Source organism: Tamandua tetradactyla, chromosome 4 (genome assembly GCF_023851605.1).
Source record: "Tamandua tetradactyla isolate mTamTet1 chromosome 4, mTamTet1.pri, whole genome shotgun sequence".
NCBI classification, from domain to species: domain Eukaryota; kingdom Metazoa; phylum Chordata; class Mammalia; order Pilosa; family Myrmecophagidae; genus Tamandua; species Tamandua tetradactyla.
This window is the reverse complement of record NC_135330.1, coordinates 19,922,274-19,946,123: the sequence shown is the minus strand read 5'-3', so window position 1 is coordinate 19,946,123 and position 23,850 is coordinate 19,922,274. Positions and strand designations below refer to the sequence as shown.

The 23,850-nt window shown below is 38.2% G+C and overlaps 1 protein-coding gene across 1 annotated transcript in view; it reads right to left on the bottom strand.

Annotated features, from left to right (window-relative positions):
- Positions 1 to 1,703: 1,703 nt before the first annotated feature.
- The window catches only part of LOC143680178 (flavin-containing monooxygenase 5-like), a 71,611-nt gene continuing 49,464 nt past the window's right edge, over positions 1,704 to 23,850 (bottom strand). The window contains exon 9 of the mRNA XM_077156779.1: positions 1,704 to 1,888. Coding sequence (XP_077012894.1) covers positions 1,704 to 1,888 — 185 coding nt within the window. The remainder of the gene's footprint in view (positions 1,889 to 23,850) is intronic.

Here is a 23,850-nt window from a genome sequence, read left to right as displayed (position 1 = left end):
AGGTGTCATGAAGGCGATGCTTTCTTCCTGAAGACTGGCATTCTGGGGCTGGCTGCTCGTGATCGCTGGTCCTTGGCTCCTCTGTCACATGACACTGCATGTGGAAGCCTCTCCTGGTCTCTTCCTTCTCTTCTGGGTTCCACTGATGTTCAGCTTCTGGCTCCTACCTCAGTGGCTTTTTTCTCTCTCTGTTACCTTTCCTATTAGGCCTTTAGTAACAGGATCAAGACCCATCCTGGGTCATACCATATCAGAAGAACCTCATCAAAAGGTCCTGTTTACATAGGTTCACTCCCACGGGAATGGATTAAGTTTAAGAACATGTTTTTCTGGTTTTCATGATTTTGAAGGTGTGGATTAATGTTCATTTGTTGAGTACGGAAAATTCTCATCCATTTTCTTTTAAAACATTGTTGCTCTCTCTCATCTTCTCTGTGACTCTATTAGTTATATATTGGACCTTTTAATTTTATCCACCCTGTCTTTTAATTTCTTTTTCTGCATTTTCCAAACATTATCTCTTTGCGTGGCATTCTGAATCATTTACTAAGATTCATCTTTCAGTTTTCTAATTCTGCCTTTGGGTGTTGTGCTGGTTTGAAAGGATTTCTGTACCCTAGAAAAGTCATGTTTTATGGGAGCATCTTGTGGGAGCAGCGGTTTCTTCTAATTCCTATTTGGTACTATAGGTTGGAAACTTGATTGGGTTATCTCCACGGGGATGTGATTCAATCAACTATGGGTATTAAATTTGATTACATGGAGATGTGTCTCTACCCATTCTAAGTGAGTCTTGATTAGTTTACTGGACTCCTATAAAAGAGGAGACATTTTTTGGAGAGAATGCCTTTTGAGAATGATGAGAAAGCCACAGCAAAGCCAAGCAGAACCACGAGACTGAGAGAACCAGAGTCGACCAGCCAGCAAACTTTGGAGATTCTAACAGACCAGAGAAGGATGATAGATTAACAAGAGCCATGACGCAGAGCCCACCAACCAGTGACCTTTGGAGATGAAGGAGAATGCCCCTGGGGTTGCTTCATGAAGCGAGAGATCTGGAGAAGAAGCTAGCAGACGGCACCATGTTCACCAGGTGCCTTTCCATCTGAACTTCATTGGCCTCCTTGAATATAAGCTATCTTTCCATGGATGCCTTAGATTGGACATTTCCATAGATTTACTTTGATCGGGATTTTCATGGCCTTAGAACTGTAAATTTGTAACTTATTAAATTCCTGATTTTAAAAAGCCATTCCATTTCTGGTGTATTGCATCCCGGTAGCTAACAAACTAGAACAGGTGTGTCAAAATTGCTGTTTAAGCCAATTTCTTAAATAATTTCAATTACCATAGTTTTATTTTCTTGATACTTTTTTCAAATCTGAGGGATCATTTTTTAATAGTTTTTGTTCTTTTATGCAGATTTATATGTAAAAGTTTTATCTTTTTAATCATTTTAATCATACTTATTTTTGAGTCTATTTTTTCACCTCCATGCTTCCTTCACTCTTGTCCATTCTCTATACCACACGTAGAATGATTGTTTTCAAATGAGGATCAGATTATAAAACTTCCCTGTTCAACTTCTTTAAAAGGTTTCCATCATAATTACTAACACACCCCTTTTCCCCCTGTCTGTTTTCCTTTTCTCCAGATATTTAAAAAACCCGTTCCCTCCTTTCCTTCAAATCTGTGCTCAAATATCACCTAATCAGGGAGGCCTTTGCAACAGACTCCTCTCTTGCACTGTCTCGTGCTCCCTCTACCTCACCTCTAATTCTAGCCTCATCTGTGGTAAACAGTACTTTGCGCGCTTCCTCTTGTCTCAGGCTGACAGCCTCTGCCTCAAGTTCATCCACCAAGTTTCCCACTTTATGACAAGGGACACCTTCAACAATGAGAACTCCTGAGGGAGTGCACTTAGCCCATACTCCTTGGAAATGCTTGAAAATGCTCAGGGACAGCCCTCAGATAATGAGGGATGAGAACCAGTGGATAAATTTTCTTGCCTCCTATCTTTTCTTTTTAACATTTTTTATTGTGAAATATAACATGTATACATTTTTTTCTTTTTCTAAAAAATAATTAATTATTTTTTATTAAAACATGTATTTCTGTCTCTTATCTTTTGCACAATTTTGGGAGGGAAAAAACCCTGTTACCCTTGGCAGTAATAACATTCCTTTATATGGACTTTCTTCTCCTATCCTGTCCAACTTTTTCTGCTGCCTCACTCCTGTTCCTGGGATCACCTCCATGACAAACCAGCTGCTCACATCCCTTACTTCAGGCTTGGATTTTGAGTGAATTCAACATAAGACACCTTCCCTAGCCACCCATCTAAAATTGCATCCTATTTTGTTTTGCCCTTACCTTGCTTTATTTTTATCCTTACCACATATTACTGTGTGACATAAGATTATATATTTGCATGTTTATTTGTTTATAAAGTACCTCAACTGAATGTTGTTTTCCTCGTTGTAGTATTCCCCAAGGGCGTAGAAAAATGCCCGACACATAGAGGGCACTCATGTGTTTTATTGAATATGGAGGATGGATGAAACACAGTGTGTGGTGGTGAATCCTGCTGCTTTTGCCTTGGTTTCTCAATGACAAGACACTTCCTCTTGATGGACTGTTTCTACGTGTGTTATAATTTTTGGTGATCAGATCATCTTAGTCCTATGTGGTGTGGATTGTTGATGTTTTCATCCAAACTGGTTTTATATTTGATTCTGTCAGACAGAATGATATAATGAGAAACAGCCACTGGCATTGAGTTTTTGTTCATTTTTCCTTCATTTCTAATACATATTACTTCATATACAGCAGTGCAATTTTTTTGTAGCATAAAGTTTCATAGTTATAATTGATCAATTTTGAATTGCATCATTTACCATTACAAATTGTTTAATTTACTGTTTTGCCTTAAATTCTTCTTCTGATTTTAACATAGAAAACTTTATTTTTTTCTTTACACATTTGCCTGATATATTAACATTGGCAAGTATTTTAATCTTTAATCATTTGGGACCCTTTGTTTCCCTTATGTAACCTGGAGTTAGATTTTAAATTCCAATATGAGAAATTTTTAAAAATTTGTCAGTTTAATCCATTTCCATTTATTCATATATTTTGTGTTCCTTGTGTCATCTTGTTATGTTTCCTTTTCCTTGTGCTCTTGCAATTTTCTTTCTTTTGCTTTATATGCTATGTTTTTAAAGAGGGAGTCTTAGATAATCTTTCTACTAATAGCCATAATAAAACATTTCTCTCTCTTTTTTTAAAATCTTTTTTTATTGTGGAATATAACATATATACAAAAAGCAATAAATTTCCAAGTACATTTTAACAAGTAGTTATAGAACAAATTTTAAAGTTAGGTATGGGTTGCATTTCCATGATTTGTCATTTTTTTCTTCTAGTGTTCCAAGACACTGGAGACCAACAGAAATATCATATAATGATTCAGCAGTCATACTCATTTGTTAAATCCTATCTTCTCTGTTATACTCCTCCTTCTCTTCAAATAACGTATATAAATAAAGCAGTAAATTTCAAAGTACATCGGAACAATTAGTTGTATAACAGATTTCAGAGTTTAGTATGGGTTACAATTCCACAATTGTAGATTTTTATTTCTAGCTGCTCTAAGATACTGGAGGCTAAAAGAAATACCATTATAATGATTCAGCGCTCATACTCATTTGTTAAACCCTATCTTCTCTGTTTAACTCCACCATCTCCTCTGATTTTTCTTCCATTCTTTAAGGTATTTGGGCTATGCCCATTCTAACTTTTTCACATTGGAAGGGGCTGTCAATAATATGGGATAGGGGGATGGTACTAGTTGATGTTCTGGAAAGGCTGGCCCCTCTGCATTTCAGGACTTATCCGGTCCATGTACCCATTTAAATGTGGTTGTAGGTTTTGAAAAGTTACCCTAGTGTATGGAAGCTTTGTAGAATCTTATATAATGTCCTAGGTTATTCTTCAGATTGGCAGGAATGGTTTTGGTTGGGGTTTGGTAAGATGATAGGTAGTAGTGTCTAACAGGCATGTGTAAAAGTAGCCTCTTTACTCTCTTTGAACTCTCTCAGCCACTGATACCTTATTAGTTACACTTCTTTCCCCCCTTTTGGTCAGATGGTATTGTTGCTCCCGCGGTCCCAATGCCAGGCTCATCCCTGGGAGCCACCTCCCACACCGCCAGTGAGACTTTCACCCCTGGCTGTCATATCCCACATAAGGGGCAGGCAATGATTTCACCCGCATAGTTGGGCTTAGAGAGAGAGGCCACATTGGAACAACAAAAGAGGTTTTCTGGAAGTAACTCTTAGGCGTAACTATAGGAAGGCTAAGCTTCTCTGCTACATATGTAAACTTCACAAGAGTAAGCCTCAAGATCAAGGGCATGGCCTATTGGTTTAAGTGTCCCTAACGTTTGACATAGTATCAGGGGTTTCCCTGGTGGTAAAGTTTAATAGTTGCATAATTTTCCTCCCATCCCTCAGGGGACTTTGTTAATACTTTTGATTATCTGCTTAATATACTCTGGGATGTATCCAGGCATTACATTAAGCTATACAGGATTAAAGTCTTTCCTTATTCTGGGCTCCCTGTGTTGGAATTGTTTAAATGATCTATCCGGACAGGTTGAGTTAGATTATGTGCTACAGAAAATCTAGGTTCTGGACATAAAACTTTCTTCCTTTGGTCTCAAAGAGTAGGTGAAGTTCTAAAATACAGGCAATGTCTTCCTTACCCCTGTATTCTGAGTTACCTTAATCCCTTTCCAACTGGCTTCATTCTTATCTCTAAATACCAGGTTATACATATGTAGAATAGGCCCTCAATATCCAGAAATAACAATTACCACTCTGGATTAAATGTGGCTGCTATAAGAGTTTACAATCTAGGCCCCAGTTTTCTTATAAAATATTTTCTAAATGGGATTATACAATATTTGCTCTTTCGTTTCTGGCTTATTTTGCCTCACCAAATGTCCCATAATGAAGTATTTCTGAAGCATTCTTTAAGCTGTATTTTTATTATTTTTTGGAGTCCAGAATAAAATTGAACTTTAAACCCTCCCCTCACTTTGTAACTTTTATACTAATTAAGTATCAGTTGCCTCTCTTAGTAAAAGGTAGAATTTGGGAAGATGTACAAAAGCCAGAAGCAAGAATGGAAACATTTCTTGGACAACACTATTTCCCTTTGCCTTTAGCTGTGAAAGCAACAGAACTGCTGGTCTCCTGCTGTATGAGAGGATTGCTTGAAATATGTAGACCAAAGCTATCAGTATCCTAATAAATAATATGATTGTGGGTTTGTACTATTACAAGACATTCTCTTTTCATCTTTTCTCTTTTGGAGAGTGTTTTTGCTTTGAGAGATGAGACTTGCTACATGTTACTGAACAAACTTCTAGAGGGCTATGACAATCCAGAGTTCACTTGATTTTGAAGAAATATTACAAAAATAGAGTCACAAGTTCATTTGTCCCAGACTATAAGTTTCTTGCGGGCAGAGGTCATATCTTAGTCATCCTTGCAACCCAAGACTGAAGACATTGTAGACCCACAATCATATAAATTGAAATAATTCAATGATTTAACATAAAATATACCCCAGTATTTTTTTGCCATCTTTTAATGACAACTTTGCCAAAGTCAAAAAAACCTAGAAATGAGGCTGCTGGGATTTAATTGGCACTAATATTTTCAAGTGGTTTAAATTCAAATTTACTTTTAACTTATTTTTTAAAAAGCCCAGTATCTAATTATCTCTAATATTTAGGTCTAGATTTAAGTCCTGCCTTTGTAGTTAGCAAACTGTGCTTTGGGAAGAATTTCCATGAGTTTGTGAAATCTCCTTTTCTCTTAATTGCTTTTTTGTCAGGTACCCCTTGAGCGATTAAATATTCTGTTACTCACGTCAAAATCATCAAGCTGTGTTTGCAGAGCTCATGGGATTATGTCATAGGATTATGGCTGTATACAGATAGAGGATTTATCTCTACAGTAGAGAGAAAATGGCAAGGTACGAGATTAAGTTGACTTTCCGTGGCCAAAGGCAAACAGTAATCAGCAGTGAAAGGAAATATTCTTGTCACACCTACAACACTGCATTGTTTTGAAGCAGTTGTATAGACCTCTCTACCTATCAGAGAATACTCAATACTCACAAATTATACATGGCCAAGAAAACATTGTTTTTAAAATATTCCAAATGTGACTTTACAAAGTGAGATTCACCTTAACAGTTTCACCTGTTCAGTAATTATGAACCTGCTTCTTATAAAACCCCTTTGTGAGTGAAATTCCCTTACTCCTGTTTTTATTATTCAACATGTAAATGTTTATTGAACATCTACTATGTGCCAGTTATTTTTCTAGCCACTGAGAATAAAGAGATAAAAAGACATTGTCCTGGCAGTGCAACGGTAGCTCAGTGGCAGAATTCTCACCCGCAATGTGGAAGACCGGAGTTCAATTCCCAAGCCCTGTACATGCCAAGAAAAAAAAATAGACATTGTCCCTGCCTTTCAATGTATTGCAGAAAAGACAACTTTGCCAGAGTTGCAATGACAAGACACTGCAAAGCCCTGTAGTGTTTATTCTAAACATGGTATGTGAAGGGTATGGTGGTACAGAGAGGAGGCAGAGTTTGCCCAGTTAGCTGCTGTGCCAGTTTGAAACTGTCATGTACCCCAGAAAAGCCATCTCCTTTAATCCTCATGCAGTATTGCTGGATGGGACCTTTTTTATTGTTTCCATGGAGAGTTGACCCACCCAATTGTGGGTGGTAACTTTTGATTAGATGGTTTCCATGGAGATGTGTCTCCACCCATTCAAGGTGGGGTTGCTTACTGGAGCCCTTTAAGAGGGAACCATTTTGGAAAAAGCTTTAGAGTCATGAGAGCCACCAGAACCGACAGAGCCCCCAGGACAGAGCCCACACAGCCAGAGACCTCTGGAGATGAAGAAGGAAACGGGAGTTTCATTAAACAAGAAACCGAGAGAGAGAGCTAGCAGATGTTGCCATGTGCCCTCCCAGCTGAAAGAGAAACCCTGAACTTTGTAGGCCTTTCCTGAGTGAAGGTAACCTGCTGTTGGCCCCTTAACTTGGACATTTTCACAGTCTTAGAACTGTAAACTTGCAACTTAATAAATTCCCCTTTTTAAAAGTCATTCCATTTTTGGTATATAGCATTCTAGCAGCTAGTAAACTAGAACAGCTGCCTTGTCAATTACTACTGCTTGAGTAGAGTCAGTTACTCCTGTTGTAATTCAAGTTGCAAGATTTAGTATTCTTAAATTGCTCCGTGTATAACAGACCACACTGTCACCTTTTTCAGTTTCTTTGGTCTGTGACATAGAAAATAGCCAATTCAAAGAGCAGCGAGTTTAAAGAATATGTTTCCAACATCATATTCTCTGTGGTGCTTTCTTTCATCTTGATATGGAGGTAATTGAGATTTTTAGATGACTCCATTATTCCATATATTTGAAGCCTCTTCAATACACACAGATTATCCTGTGAGAAATGGATTTACCTATAAAAAGCCTTACTGTCACAGAGGAAGTGTAATGGCATCATTTTTAGTTCAGGTCCCATCAGGAAATTGCCCTTGGAGCTGAGAGGAGACGAGTGGCATCTGGAGGATATAGTGATAACTGCGATGCAGTTTAGGAAGAAAGAGGAAATTTCAGAGCCACACAGGTGAGGATAGAAGCTGTTCATAAAGAAATGCAAGCAGAGATGAAGCATAAACTTTTAGAGGAAGAGAGTTATTTTACAAATATCATTGAAGAGACTCAGTGCTTACATTTTAGCAAATGAAAATAGGCTAAATTAAATTGCAATTCAGTTATAAGGAGATTTTATTTTCCAAGACTTCACAGAGAGGAAATTTCTTTTTTGTCTCTGGGTACTCTATGAAAATCAGAACACTTCTGTATTATTTACTGTGAACATTTTTTTGAGAGATCTATCCAGCTCTCAGTGACTTCCTTAATTGCTCCCTCTCAATTCAAGGGGTGAACTCACAGCAACTATGTCAGTATAAAATGACTCTGTCCTCTTCATAAGCTAAGCTGCTCGGTCCAAGGATAGGTACTTGACCCAGGTTGGGCCAGTGTCCCTTCACTGGGAATTTAAAACAGGAGCTGAGGAAGTCTTAGTTTCCTCACGTCACTGTCCCTGTAACTCAGCTTGGAACATATGGGCAGTCATGTTATGCCTTGCAGTCTGGGAGGAGAGCTCTGTCTGTGGAAAGGGGAGAAAAGGAAGCAACTGTAAGACAGACGCAGATCAGGGAAGGAGATCAGTACTTTTCATGGTTCTGGATCCAATCCTTCTTAAAATCAGAGTTAATAACCCTGCACACTTATCAAAACATTCTCTCTTTTGCTTAATTTAGCTCTCTACTACAAAGGACCTGACAAATTGGCATTAGTGCTTCATTTAACTGTAAAATAAACCATAATAAGTTCTTTTTCCAAAGTGCATATTCCATCATTGGCAGCCAACCCCTTTGTCATCTTCACAAAGAACTCATGTGCCATTGTTATAGTCAAGTCTCTGGGACAGTGGATGCCTCCTTGTTGATCAGTTACAATTTGGGGCCCAGAGTTGGTAGACAGCAACCTCTACAAGGCTATTTCATTCTCGCTTTCTGTCTCCTGTGCTGAGTTTTACATATCAATATTGTTTCTTAAACAACCTGCTCTTTTATTTTTCTTTTTATAGAAAAATCTTCACATACATACAGCCCATACATGGTATACGATCAGTGGCACACAGTATCATCACATAGTTGTGTATTCATCACTATGATTATTTTTAGAACATTTGTGTCTCTCCAGGGAAAGATATAAAAAGAAAAATTTCATACATCCCATACCCCTTATCCCTCCCTCTCATTGACCACCAGTATTTCAATCTACCCAATTTTTTACCCTTTATCTGCCCATCATTATTTCTTTATTTTTATCCTTATTTATTTTTTTTTAACATCTGTCCATATCCTGGATAAAAGGAGTAACAGATACAAGGTTTTCACAATCACTTGGTCACACTGTAAAAGCTATATCATTATAACATCATCTTCAATGATCAAGGCTGCTGGAACACAGCACAACAGTCTTAGGTACTTCACTCTAGCTATTCTAATATACCATAAACTAAAAAGGGAAATCTATATAATGTATAAGAATAACCTCCAGGAGAACCTCTCAACTTTGTTTAAAATCTCTCAGTCACTGAGACTATATTTTAACTCATTTCTCTCTTCTCCCTTTTGGTCAAGAAGGTTTTCTCAAGCCCATGAAGCTGGGTCCTGGCTCATTCCAGGAGATCTGTCTCACATTGCCAGGGAGGTTTACACCCTTGGGAGTCATGGCCCAAAAAGAGGGAGGGCAGTGTGTTCACCTGCCGAGTTGGCTTAGAGAGACCATATCTGGGCAACAAAAGAGGGTCTTAGGGGGTGATCCTTAGGCATAATTCACTTAGCTTCTCCTTTGTAGAAGAACCTATTATAGGAATAAGTTTCATAGGGGTAAACCCCAAGATCGAGGGCTCAGCCTATTGAATGGATTGTCCCCACTGCTTGGAAGAATATCAGGAATTCCCCAAATGGGGAAGTTGAATAGTTCCTCCTTTCTTCACAGTCCCCCAAGGAGACTTTGCAAATACTTTATTACTCACTGCCCAAATTACTCTGGGATATATCAGGCTTCACACTAACCTGTACAAACCAACCAGATCTCATGCCCTATTCGAGATTCCATGTACTTACAGTGTTCAACTTAACTGACCATACACGTTAAATTAGTTAATGCACTACCCAGATCATAAATTTTTCACCAAATAAGCACCTCTCCCTTTGGTATCACACAGAAGTTGAAGTTTTAAAATACGCCCATATCATCTTTTACCCTGTGTTCTGATATACCTTAGGCTTATCCAGATCAGCTTCATTCATATCTCTAGTCAAAGTTTAATCACTTTTTCAACTTTTTTCTAACAGTTACTATAAGGGGTACTGCTGACTTTCATAGCTTCAGAGCTCTAACTCTGAGTCTCAGGTGTCATATAAATATCCACAGTTTCTGGGAATGATCAGAAACAACCTCATCTTAATTTATGTGTTTAAAGGGTTCTAATGTTAAGGATTTCCTCAATTGCACAATAAGAACTGCTGCTAGTTATCTGTGCCCAGTACCTTTCTCAGTGTTTAACACAGATTGTTTATTTTCACAATAATCTTATGAGGGATGTACTATAATCATCTCCCTTTTACTGGTAAGAAAATAGAAACCCAAAGAGGTTAAATGAGTCACCCAACATTACTCAGCTAGAAAGTGATAGAGCCAAGATGCAAACCCAGTTCCATCTGACCCCAAACTGGTCTCCCTCCTAACCACTCTGTGGCCACTCTCTAAGCCTCCCTTGCCTTCCACAGCTGGGAGGGAAGGATGCCAAAAGGCATCTCTTTAAGTTTCCAGCTGAAGCTTCATTGGACGCTCCAAACCACTCCAAAGGCTGTCTTCTTCTCCTTTCCTCTCACCAGCTTTTTTGCACCAGGAACTATTTATTGCTATTGTTTTTTCTCCTCCTGTGTTGTGAGGGATCATTCCTACCTAGAATCAAGGGCATCCATGGATATCTGTAGAAAAAAAGAAAAAAAAATTGCTCTTAGAATCTTCCATACTCCTGAAATCCAAAACTCAGGAGACAACAATAAAGGAAATACTTTTTATATTTATTTTTAATTTTTTAATTAAAAAATATAACAACAAACAGACACATTCTTAACGTATGATCATTCCATTCTATGTATATAATCTGTAATTCACAATATCATCACATAGTTGCATATTCATCATCATGATCATTTCTTAGAACATTTGTATCAATTCAGAAAAAGAAATAAAAAGATAACAGAAAAAAATTCATACATTACTCCTTACTCCTCCTTTTCATTGATCACTAGCATTTCAATCTAAATTTATTTTAACATTTGTTCCCCCTATTATTTATTTTTATCCCATATATTTTACTTGTCTGTTGATAAGGTAGATAAAAGGAGCATCAGACACAAGGTTTTCACAATCACACAGTCACATTGTGAAAGCGATATCATTATACAGTCATCTCCAATAAACATGGCTACTGGAACACAGCTCTACATTTTCAGGCAGTTCCCTCTAGCCTCTCCATTATACCTTGAATAACAAGGTGATATCTATTTAACACTTAAGAATAATCTCCAGGATAACCTCTCGACTCTGTTTGGAATCTCTCATCCATCGATACCTTGTTTTGTCTCATTTCGCTCTTCCCCCTTTTGGTCCAGAAGATTTTCTCCATCCCTTGTTGCTGAGTCCTAGCTCATTCTAGGATTTCTGTTCCACATTGCTAGGAAGGTTCACACCCCTGGGAGTCATGTCCCACGAAAACAGGGGGAGGGCAGTGAGTTTGCTTGTTGTGTTGGCTGGAGAGAGAGGCCAATCTTAGCAAAAAAAGAGGTTCTCTTGGGGGTGACTATTGGGCCTAATTTTAAGTAGGCTTGACCTATTCTTTGTGGGGTTAAGTTTCATATGAACAAACCCCAAGATTGGGGGCTCAGCCTATTGCTTTGGTTGTCCCCACTGCTTGTGAGACTATCAAGAATTATCCACTTGGGGAAGTTGAATTTTCCCTCTTTCTGACCTTTCCCCAAAGGGGACTTTGCAAATACTTCTTTACTCACTGTTCAGATCACTCTGGGATTTATTGGGGCATCACTCTGGATAAACCTACAAAATTTCCTGCCCTACTCAAGGTTCCATGTACTTATGGTGTTCAATTAAGCTGTCCACATAAGTTATATTAGGAGCTGCACTAGTCAAAATAGAAATTTTGTACCAAATAAACATTTTTTTGCTTTAGTCTCACACATAAGTTAAAGTTTTAAAATATTAATTACCATCTATTTTCAACACCCTGCAGTAATGATATTCTAAAGGAACTACTTTGATGTAGTTTATGTAATCTCTTGAAGCAGTCTCAGGCACTATTTAATATTAACTAAGCTGAGCTGGTGGCTGAAATTGTTCCTATTGCCAGGCAAAGTGCCATTCAGTGAATTCAAACCAAAATCTAAATGTCATTCAGAGTCAGTGATAGCCTCGGATCCTCAACAGATTTTGGTGACTTTAATATCCGAACGTGTGTATGTGTGTTTCTTAAACTTCTAAACCACCTTAACCAACACACTTACTCTGACAACTTACTGAAGTGTTCCTTAATCTTGGGCAACAAATGCATTGTTTCTATTTTTGCGTGTAAATTTAGATTTAGTTTTTCCATAGGTAAAATTTTCATATGGTTCAAAAATGGAAACTATATACAAAATATCCTTTCACCCCACCCCACCCTTGTCTACACCCTCCTTTGCTCTCTCTAATCCTATCTAACCCTACTTTCATTAGTTTTTGGAACATCCTTCCAGTGTTTTTTATTTAATGTAAATGCAAGCAAATATATATGTATATTTCTATTCGTCCCCCTTTCTTACTTGTAAAGCAGTGTAATATACACCTTGTTCTGTACTTTTTTTCACTTAACAAATACCCTAGAGATTGCTCCATATCAACACAGAGGATTCTCTCTTGCTTTTTTGCAGTTATGTCATATTCATTGAGAAGCTGAGCCTACAAAGTACGTGAGAAACTATAATTCCAATACTTCTTCATATTTTTGCCCCACCTGCAGAGTTTTATTTGTGGACACCACACTTCTAGGGATACCACTCTCATTCCCAGCCCTCCCTGAGACTCCCCAGTGTCTCATCACCACTAGTCTAAGCCCACTATTCTCTGATAATCTCCATTTATGGATCAGTGTAGAAAGATGGAAGTGCAGTAGGGCACAGAAGAGTGGGAAACTACTTTAACGGGCTCAAAAAGTATGACAAATTTATGACCAGTAGAGCATCTCAGGTCTCTGGGTCAGAATAGCAAATGTGGAGAAAGGGCTGCTTGAGAGCCAGCCAAATGTCATATTAAAATAAAATTCTACTGAGCTGTTTGGTTGGTCCTTAGTGTCCTTTTTTTCTTCATATTTTCTTTCTTTTGTGCACCTTCTTTATGTCTTCATTTCAATATTTTAATGTTATGACAAGAATATATAGAATATATGCTACATCCTAAATAGCTTTCAGCATTCGCATCTCAGACTTTCACCGAATAGTTTTAGTGGCATTATCCTTAACTCTTCTTTCGCATTTGATTCCCAATATGTGAGCCATGGGACGAGTCTGGACACAACACTGTTCCTAAAAGCTTCAGGGTCCAAAGTTGGACTGATCTGGGTTCAAATCCAGAGTTATTTAATCAGTAATATATAAATGGATATTTGGGGTGTTTCCAATGTTTTGTAATTAAAAGCAATGCTGCAGTAAATGACCTTGATGGGCCCTCTTTAAATGAAAAATAATTCTTAAAGCTTTACAACTTTGATTTAAATTCTTTTTTTAAACTTACAAATGTACAAACCTAAAATCCAGGCATAAACTTCTTATACATATGGCTCTTATATTACTCTAAAACCAAAGCAAATTTAAAAATCTAATGCAAACAAATGTCTACCATTGATTTAATGTAGCAGATGCCATTGTGATGAAACTAAGGGCGCTCACAATAAGAGCATTATATAAACTACAGCAGTTCTTTGCCATCAGCATGGCTACACCACCATGTGCTATGGGATGAATTGCCTTTTCTTTTCACATTTGAACTACTACAAAAATGTTTTGCCTTCACTTAGTTGCTTATCCCTTACATATTACATTCTCAGTTCTGAAGTGATTAAAAACCTGTTCTTGTTGCCACCGATATAGTCATGAACATCGACAAATTTGGTCCCTGGTCATCCAGATGATCTAGAATATACTTATATTAATTTAAAAAATTTTTAAAAATTAAAAAAAAATTTATGCTTACATTAATTTAAAAAACTTACAATTTATCATGTAAATTGTTCCAGAAAAACATGTACATTCTTTAAGAGAAGCACAGACTAATGGGCTATATGGAGAGAATGTATTGATGCCCACATAGACTGTTTAACCTGCTCTTGGGCAAGTTAAACTGCTTTTTGGTCACAATAATAATACACCAGGTGACCCAAAACTAACAAAGTCAGATGTGTCCATGCTCTTGTCCTCAAACCCACATGGCTCCTAGCCAGACTTCTGCGTCTCTGAGTTAGTCTTTAGCAGGCCTCCTGTTTGCATGCCTGCCAGTTGTTCCCTAAAGGCTCCCTAATGTTGCCTTCCAACTGGAGGTGGGGAGGCCCAATAGCCGATATGACCTCTGCCAGCGGGTATGACCTGTGCCAGCGGGTATGACCTCTGCCAGCGGGTATGACTTGGCAGGACCCCTAGATTCTGCTTGTGTTCAGCCAGTTAAATCCTGGGCAGGGAGTCTAGGTCCAAATCCCAGCTCATCAGTCACTAGCTCCTTCCTTCAATTTGCTGAAATGAAAAATGGGACTAGAAATGCTGCTAAAAGTCACTCTGCTCTTCTTGGAAAATACACAAATTGTATAGGAAAATCTGTATAATCATCTGTCTCTGGTGAGAATTTTCTTGCAAATATTTGCATAGAGTGATGGGATTGATCACAGCTTTGACTCAGCATATTGCTTTAATTCTGTTATCTGTTCATTCACTCAGGCTTTTTTTAGAGCTGTGCATTTGCACTGAACTGAGAACAAAGGAGGTGAAAAGATGACTTCAGAATTTGGAGAATGAATTTAAATATTGTCATATCAAAAGTTCTAAGTCTGCTCTCTTGTCCCAGGTTTTGTTCATGTTTTATAGTTATTCATCTGTCCTAGATTTCTCTTGAAGGATCAAATTAGATGGCATTAATATAGTGCATTTCATAATCTTTATTATGCAAATGCAGCTACAAATGGGACTTATTTACATGATAAAATTGCCTCTGTGAGTCAGGATTCTGCCTCCAGGTGGAAGTGATCTTGTGTGCCCATCTTATAAGCAAAAACACTTTTCCAGAGAGGGTTCTAGAAAAATGCCTTTTCCACCCATCTTGCTGGCTCCCACTTTTTCTCTTTCCAGCCTTCTTTGCAATTTGGGGCATATTCTACAGTGCCACCATTCGCAGACATCCCCACCCTCAGAGTCTTTCCCTGACCACTTTATTTTAAAAAGCAATAGTCTCCTCCCAGTCACTTACTATTGCCTTAACCTGCCTTATTTTATTTCTGGTCTTTCTCCTTCCTTGACATGATGTTTATCTATCTATTTAGTGTCTGTCTTTCCCAAGGACTGTAAACCCCATGAGAGCAGGGAATTTGCTTTTCTTGTCGACTGCTGTATCCCTACTGCCTAGGACAGTACTGGAGGCTCAGGAAATATTTGTTGTCCAGACAAATAAATAATGGATGAACGAGTGAGTGAAATTTCAAAAATGGAAAATACTGCTCACACAGTGTTAAACAGTGCTGCTTTTTTTTAGGGTCACAGTAGATTCATGCTTCAACTGGCTCTGTCTGCTAATTAAGCAGTATACTGGAGCCAGGCAATGGAAGGATTTTCTGAGACTATAAGGGACCTACCTGCCCATGCTTTGAATCGTATGCAGCTGGGGTACTAAGCGACGAGCCACCCACTGTGATGTACACTTGAATGCCAATAACTAAAAAACCTGTGACCCTGCGAGTCCCTGTCATGGACATATCATTGCATGCGGGCGAAGCTGCCTCATGGTGGGCAACGCCAGCAGACTGTACTTCTTGACCGCTGACTGGGTGATCTCCTCCCAGGCTTTGGGAACAGTGACAGCACAGATGCACGAGTGGAACCACAAGATCTACTGGATCTGGGAGTTCCTGGGCCTTAATCCCCACTCCTTGAGATGCCGCAGGCCAGCTCACATATCTGTTTCATCATCACACACAAGAAGGGGTATTAATGTTTCCCGGGAGCTAAAGGACATTCTATAGAGTAATTAGCTCATGTTTCAAATTGCTTCACATTTATGTCTTATTACTTTGAAAGAGACTCCGACAAAGATTCAGGGAAAACCACATGTCAAAAATACTAAGCTTATAACATGTACTCTTAGTCATTTACTCCCTTCAGGCGCAGGCCTGTCCAGTGGGAATGATTAGTCAGGAGTGTTTGTTGAGCTTCACTGTGCAGTTCTTTTTTGGATGTCGTCTGTAGAGGAGGAGAGGGTGGTGGCTTTTTGGAACAACATGCCCTACAAAAGATCCAGGTGTTCTGAGGTATCTGCAGTGGATAGATCCATTCTCAGTAATACGTACATCTTATTTGGGGCTTCCTTTGGTATATCAGACTCCATCTGTCCTGAAGGGACAGATAGTAGAGTTATATCCAGCCCTGTCTCTACAAATACCGTGGGTCAGCCCCTCACTTTATGGTGTCTGAGACTTCTATAGACTCAAAGACAGCAGAATTTTCCTTAGCGTTCTCTAGATTGACATTACTGCTGTCATGCTCAAATGCCTTTGAAGCATAAAATGTGTTTGAGGACTTTGGCCTACATACCTATTTCTTTCTTAAATTTTTATTAATAAAACCAGTCAACATACAACATGAACATTCTTAACGTATGAACATTCCGTACTTGGTGTGCAATCAATGGCTCACAATATCATCACATAGTTGTATATTCATCATCATGATCATTTCTCAGAACATTTACATCACTCCAGAAAAAGGAATAAAGAGAAAAAAAGAAAAAATGCATACATAGCATACCCCTTATCCCTCCTTCTCATTGACCACGAGTATTTCCCTCTACCCAATTTATTTTAACGTTTGTTCCCCCTATTATTTATTTATTTTAATCCATATTTTTTACTCATCTGTCCCACATCCCTATATCTAATAAAACTTCTTTTCGTCCTCAAGGATTAGCTTGACAGATGTTTGTTTTTTAACTTTCATAAAACAGCATACTTATCATCAAAATTAACATTTGGGGCGGGCATACTTAGTATGCCAGAGCACTATATCAATTAGGAGGCACTTGGATTCTGAAAATTACACATGTAATACCCCTAAAAGGTGAAAGTATTGAGAGTTTGAAGAAGTTGAAAAGAATTTTCTTTGGAGGCTTTCCAGTCTTGACTTGGATAAACTTTTTCAGGTGCATAGTATGAATTCAGGGGAGTTTTGTTGTCCGCAGTGTCCCAGTAGTTTTATGTATGTCATTTGTCAAAGGTCAAGATCTAACTTGTTGACCTCCTCAGGAGCATAGGAATATAGCAGAAATTTAGAATAGCATAATAATATAATATCTAAACCTACAGGGCACCACCTATGCTTTCTGGATTTATTCCTCATGACTTCTCTGTGGAGTAGGAACTATTTTTATTCACGCAGAACTGATATCATTCAGGACACAGGCGATGTGGCTGAGTAAGACAACTTGCCCAGTTTCCTACAGCAAGAGGTAGGTAGGATTGGGATTTGAACCCAGGTCAGTCCGACTTTGGACCCTGAGGGTTTTAGGAACAGTGTTGGGTCCAGACTCCTCCCATGGCTCACATATTGGGAATTGAATGTGAAAGAGTTAAGGATAATACTACCAAAATTTCATTCAATGAAGGTTTGAGATGGGAAAGCTGAAAGCTATTTATAGTATAGCATACATTCTATATATTCCCATTATAACATTAAAGTATTAAAGTGAAGACATAAGGAAGGTATACAAAAGAAAAAAAAAGGTACACTAATGATCAACCAAACAGCACAGTAGAATTTTATTTTTATTTATTTATATTTTTTACATGGGTAGGCACTGGGAAATGAACCCAGGTCTCCGGCATGGTAGGCGAGAACTCTGCCTGCTAAGCCACCAGTAGAATTTTATTTTAAAATGACATTTGGGGCAGTGTGATGGTGGCTCAGCGGGTAGAATTCTCGCCTGCCATGCTGGAGACCTGGGTTCTATTCCTGGTGCCTGCCCATGCCAAAAAAAAAAAAAAAAAAAAGACATTTGGCTGGCTCTCAAGCAACCCCTTCTCCACATTTGCTATTCTGACCCAGAGACCTGAGATACTCTACTGGTCATAACTTTGTGATACTTTTTGAACTGGTTAAAGTAGTTTCCCACTCTTCTGTGCCCTACTGCACTTCCATCTTCCTACGCTGATTCATAAATGGTGATTATCAGAGAATAGTGGGCTTAGACTAGTGATGGCGAGATGCTGGGGAGTCTCAGGGAGTGCTGGGAATGAGAACAGTATTCCTAGAAGTGTGGTGTCCACAAATAAAACTCTGCCGGTGGGGCAAACATATAAAGAAATATTGGAATTATGGTTTCTCGTGTACTTTGCAGTTTCAGCTTACCCATGAATCAGTGTAGGGAAAAAATATGACAAGGTAGAGATGAAATAGATGAATGATGACTAGAAAGTGGGAAATTAACTGGATTGGGGTATCAATTTGCCCTTCAGGTTCTGTTCTGTGAAAAGTCTCCCACCATAGCGAGAGGAAAGCTGGGTCAAGCTCATGATGGGGAGATTATTTGGAATAACAGTAATATCCAATATTGGTGGCTTGATTAAACAACTTACAAGTAGGACAAAAGAGTATGTATGGTATAATCCCATTTTTGAAGAAAAAATTAATGTAGATATCCTCAATGAACCTTGACATTATATTAATTAGAAACACAAATGAACTTGTCAACTTGAAAATTGTCTACCTTGGTATCATATGAAAATTATTTCACTAAAGAATTACAGAGTCAGGGCCATAAATGGGTAATGTATACATGAGTGAGGTTGAAATAATAGCTATTTAGTAGGATAGCTATTTTCTGAGTGCTCAAGATGTGGTAGGTACTAGTTTAAGCGTCTTCAGTGTATTAACTTATTTAAACTTCATTATACCCTTTGAGGTTGTCCTTGAATTAGGTACCTCATGGGTGGGCCACAGTGGCTCAGTGGCAGAGTTCTCACCTGCCATGCCAGACACCCGGGTTCAATTACCGGTGCCTGCCCATTCAAAAAAAAAGAATTAGGTACCTCAATTTAGACATGTTCTTCATCTAAATCATGCTATAAGCTGGAACTCATTGTAAATAGGGTCTCTTAAAGATGTGATTTTAGTTAAGCTGTGGCTCAACTGAATGAGAGTGGGCCTTGACCCAGATTACCTCCTTTGTAAGAAAAAGAAATTCAGACCCAGGGAGAAAAAGCCTACAGAAGAGCTGGAAGCCAGAAGTCAGTGGAATCCAGAAGAGAAAGGAGAGGATGCTGCCATAACATGAGGCAGGGATATAAGCTAAGGAATCCCAGGGATGGCTGGCAGCCCAGGCTTTGGGGCAAATCTCACTTTGTCAATACCTTGAATTTGGACTTCTCATAGTCTCATAACTGTGAGCCAATAAATTCCCATTGTTTTAGCTGACCCATTTTGTGATATTTGATATTGCAGTGAGAAAAACTATGACAGGTAGGTACTGCATCTTCACCCCTATTTTACAGAAGAGGAAACTGAACATGTGAGGGCAAATAACCTGCCTAGATCACAGAGTTGACACAGAGCCAAGATATGAGCTCAAGCTGTCTGGCTCCAGAGCACAAACCCTTGGAAACTAAACATTACTGCCTCTTATATAAATAAACAAATCAGAGCCTCCAGATAACTTATGACAAGTGTACCCAAGTGTGAAAATAGAGGAATATTCCAGACCCTAGAATAAGTTTTCAAGAGAGCCTCTTAAGTTATTGATGGAGCAAATATTTTAGATATACATGGCTTCTGCTAGTGCTTGAGTAAATTGAGTCATTGACCTACTAAAGAACCTGTCAACTGAATGCACAGAATCTTGAGACCACAGATAAATTCAGTTAAAAGTCCCCTCAATCTCTTATTCATTGTATTAATACCATAATGTCTTCCAGAATTTTTAACAAAATTATAACAATGTGGCTATAGACTCAAATCATCTCAAGCCCTTGGACATATATGTTGATATTTTATTATCATGAAAATGATGAGACTCAATAATATTATTAGAGAAAGTTTGGGGTGATGATTGACCACACACTTCAAATCCATTTTGAGTTGAGAAACAATTCAAGATCAAGACACAGGAGTCAGCCAGATGGAAATGAAGACACTAACTTTATTACTGGCTGATGTTAGAATATGGCTTTGACTTGCAGTTCCAATGAGGACTCCTAATAGTTTCCTCCTAAATCTTAAGCCTAGGATGACCCATCATTTATCCAAATTTATCCCAAATTGCTGCTGGAAGAACCCAATAGTTAGAGAGACAGAGAGAGACTTCAAATGCAATAAGAAACTTCAGTCTGCATGGTGAAGAAAAGATGGACCCCAGTGAAGGCTCAACTCTCATTCACAAAAGGGATGAGAAGGTGAAGGTGATTTTCTAATGGAGGTTCCTCCTGAAACAGGAGACCAGGACAATGTAGATTTTCCCTTAACAATGTATATCTCAATTACATTTTTAACATCTATGGTTATTTTTGGGAAGCTATTCAGTCAACTCTGAAATAGTTTTGATTATTTGGAGCTGCTTTTTACAGTGAATTCTACCTAAGATGGAAAAAATAAGCCTTATCCAGTGCCAAGCAGTTGACCTTTTGGATGTTTAATTGAAAAGTCAGAGTGAGGGCACCATAGCAAACATTTTTCTTTAAAGTAAAACTGGATTTTTAACCAGAAATAACTGGCACATTTCAATCTCCTTTTCACCACACCTCCTCTTCCACCTTAACCTTAGGCTTTTTAAAAATAGATAATATGTTTTAAAAATTTTGATCTTTGAGGGGACTAAATAGATAAGTGATTCTGCTAGCTGGCTTTTGCTAGATGCAAATGGCAAAGATTAGTTATTTCACATCTAAACTTTATTATTTTTGATACATGTTTCTCAACTTTTAACTGGCCTATAAATCTTAAAACCCCTTCAAATGTTACCTCACTTGTATTGGGCTATAATTCACAGATTAAATATTTAGAGGGCTCAACAGGAAGCTTAAAGCTAAATATGCTTTAGAATCCTTGTTAAAATTATTTTGTCAGGATAAAAATCTTTTGGTCATGTGCCGGTTTGAAAGGATGTATGGACCCTAGAAAAGCCATATTTTAATCTAAATCCCATTTCGTAAAGGCAGAATAATCCCTATTCAATACTATATGTTTGAAACTGTAATTAGATCATCTCCCTGGAGGTGTGATTTAATCAAGAGTGGTTGTTAAGCTGGATTAGGTGACAACATGTCTCCACTTATTTGGGTGGGTCTTGATAAGTTTCTGGAGTCCTATAAAAGAGGAAACATTTTGGAGAATCAAAGAAATTCAGAGAGAGCAGAGCAGAACGACATAGCCATGAGAAACAGAGTCCACCAGCCAGTGACCTTTGGAAATGAAGAAGGAAAATGTCTCCCAGGGATCTTCATGAAACAAGAAGTCAGGAGAAGAAGTTAGCAGATGATGCTGTGTTTGCCATGTGCCCTTCCAGATGAGAGAGAAACTCTGACCGTGTTCACCATGTGCCTTTCCACTTTGGAAATGAAGAAGGAAAATGTCTCCCATGGATCTTCATGAAACAGGAAGTCAGGAGAAGAAGCTAGCAGATGATGCTGTGTTTGCCATGTGCCCTTCCAGATGAGAGAGAAACTCTGACCGTGTTCACCATGTGCCTTTCCAGATAAGAGAGAAACTCTGACTGTGTTTGCCGTGTGCCTTCTCACTTGAGAGAGAAACCTGAACTTCATTGGCCTTCTTAGACCAAGGTATCTTTTCCTGGATGCCGTTGATTGGACATTTCTATAGACTTGTTTTAATTGGGACAATTTCTCAGCCTTAGAGCTGTAAACTAGCAACTTATTAAATTCTTCTTTTTAAAAGCCATTCTGTTTCTGGTATATTGCATTCCTGCAGCTACCAAACTAGAACAGGTCATGTCATATAAAGCAGAGCAGGGGGCCTCAATCAGCGATTAGCCTATGTGGAACAGATTCAAAACCAAACTAAAGAGAATCCTGGCCTTGGGAGTGAGTCCTCCTTGGGCTCACATCTTCGGTAGGTGGGAAGGTCTTTTATAGAGACAGGTGTCCTATTCAGCCTCTCAGCCTCCACAAAAGGTGAACCCTTTTCTATTACAGCTGAGATGTAAAAACCTGTGATCATAATGTTTATCTTAAAAAATTTCTCTATTCCAGATGTGTTCAGAGATGGCAAGCTCAACATTTATTAAATTTTCTGTGAAGAGAAATAATATTTAGCAAAGAGTGTTCCAAAGACAGTAGTCCAACTATTCTAAAATAGAGCACGGTGACAAACCTCATCCGGGAAAGGAGAGGAACCAGATCACAATGACTCACGTCCCTGCTGAATTGCTCTTAGGGAATTGCACCTGTTCTAGTTCCCAATCTGCTGGAATGTGATATACCAGAAAATGGAACGGCGTTTAAAAGGGGGAATTTATTAAGTTGTTAGTTTACAGTTCTAAGACTGTGAAAATGTCCAAATTAAAGCAAGGCTATAGAAATGTTCAGTCTAAGGCATCCAGGGAAAGATACCTTGATTCAAGAAGGCTGATGAAGTTCAGGGTTTCTCTCTCAGCTAGGAAGGCACATGGAGAACATGGTAATGTCTGCTAGCTTTCTCTCCAGGCTTCTTGTTTCATGAAGCTCCTCTGGGTGCATTTTTCTTCTTCATCTCCAAACGTCTCTGGCTGCATGGGCTCTTGTGGTTCTCATGGCTCTGAACCTTTCTCCAAAATGTTTCCTCTTTTAAAGGAACCAATCAAGACCTACCTGGAATGGGTGGAGCCACATCTCCCTCTTAATTAATCAAAAGTTAATACCCACAATTGGGCATCACATCTCCCTGGAGATAATCTAATCAAGCTTCCAACCTACAGTGTTGAATAGGGATTGAAAGAAGCAGCTGCCTCCACAGATGGATCAGGATTAAAATATGGCTTTTCTAGGGCACATAATCCTTTCAAACTGGCACAGCACCTAACTCAGATTCTATTGCAATTAGGTTAAGGATGTCATGAAGGATACTATTGCTACAAAATAGTGTTCTCATTAATAAGAATCCCCGTAGAAGCTCTTGCTTCATCTTAATGTTAAGCATAGTTATTATTCTCCTTGGCAATTGGTCTGTTCTTATCTCATGAATCTTATGAGTTGAATATGTGACCAAGTTTTTCTTTTTGGTTTGGTTAATACTTGAATTTGTGGCCCAACAGTGGCACATGTATAAATCATTATAGAATATAAGTTTTTTTTTCCTCTAAAATCTTTATTCAGAAATTCTCAAACTTACAAAAGAACTGAAGGAATAGTACAATGAATGCTTGAATACCCTTCACCTCAATTCACCAATTATCCCTTTCATTTCTTTTTCTCTTATAAATGCACACACACACACACACATACATACTGTTTTGCTAAAACTTTAGAAAATATATTATAGACATTGGTACTTTACTTTTTAAACATCTGCATACATCTGTTAAAAATAGGATGCCCATATACATAACCATAATGCCTTTATTACACCAGATAATATTAACATTAATAAGATCATCTAATATGTAGTGTATATTTAAATTTCCCCTCTTGTGCCAAAATTGTCAAAGTTCAAATATTGTATTTGGTCATTATGACCATTTAGTATTTTTTATATGGGATCTTTTTCCTGCACATTCTTAGTTTTTTTTTTATGACATTGAATGTCTTTTAGAGGGCAAGCAAGAATTCTTGAGAATATCATCATTTCTCATTTTTCTGATTATTCCTCATGAT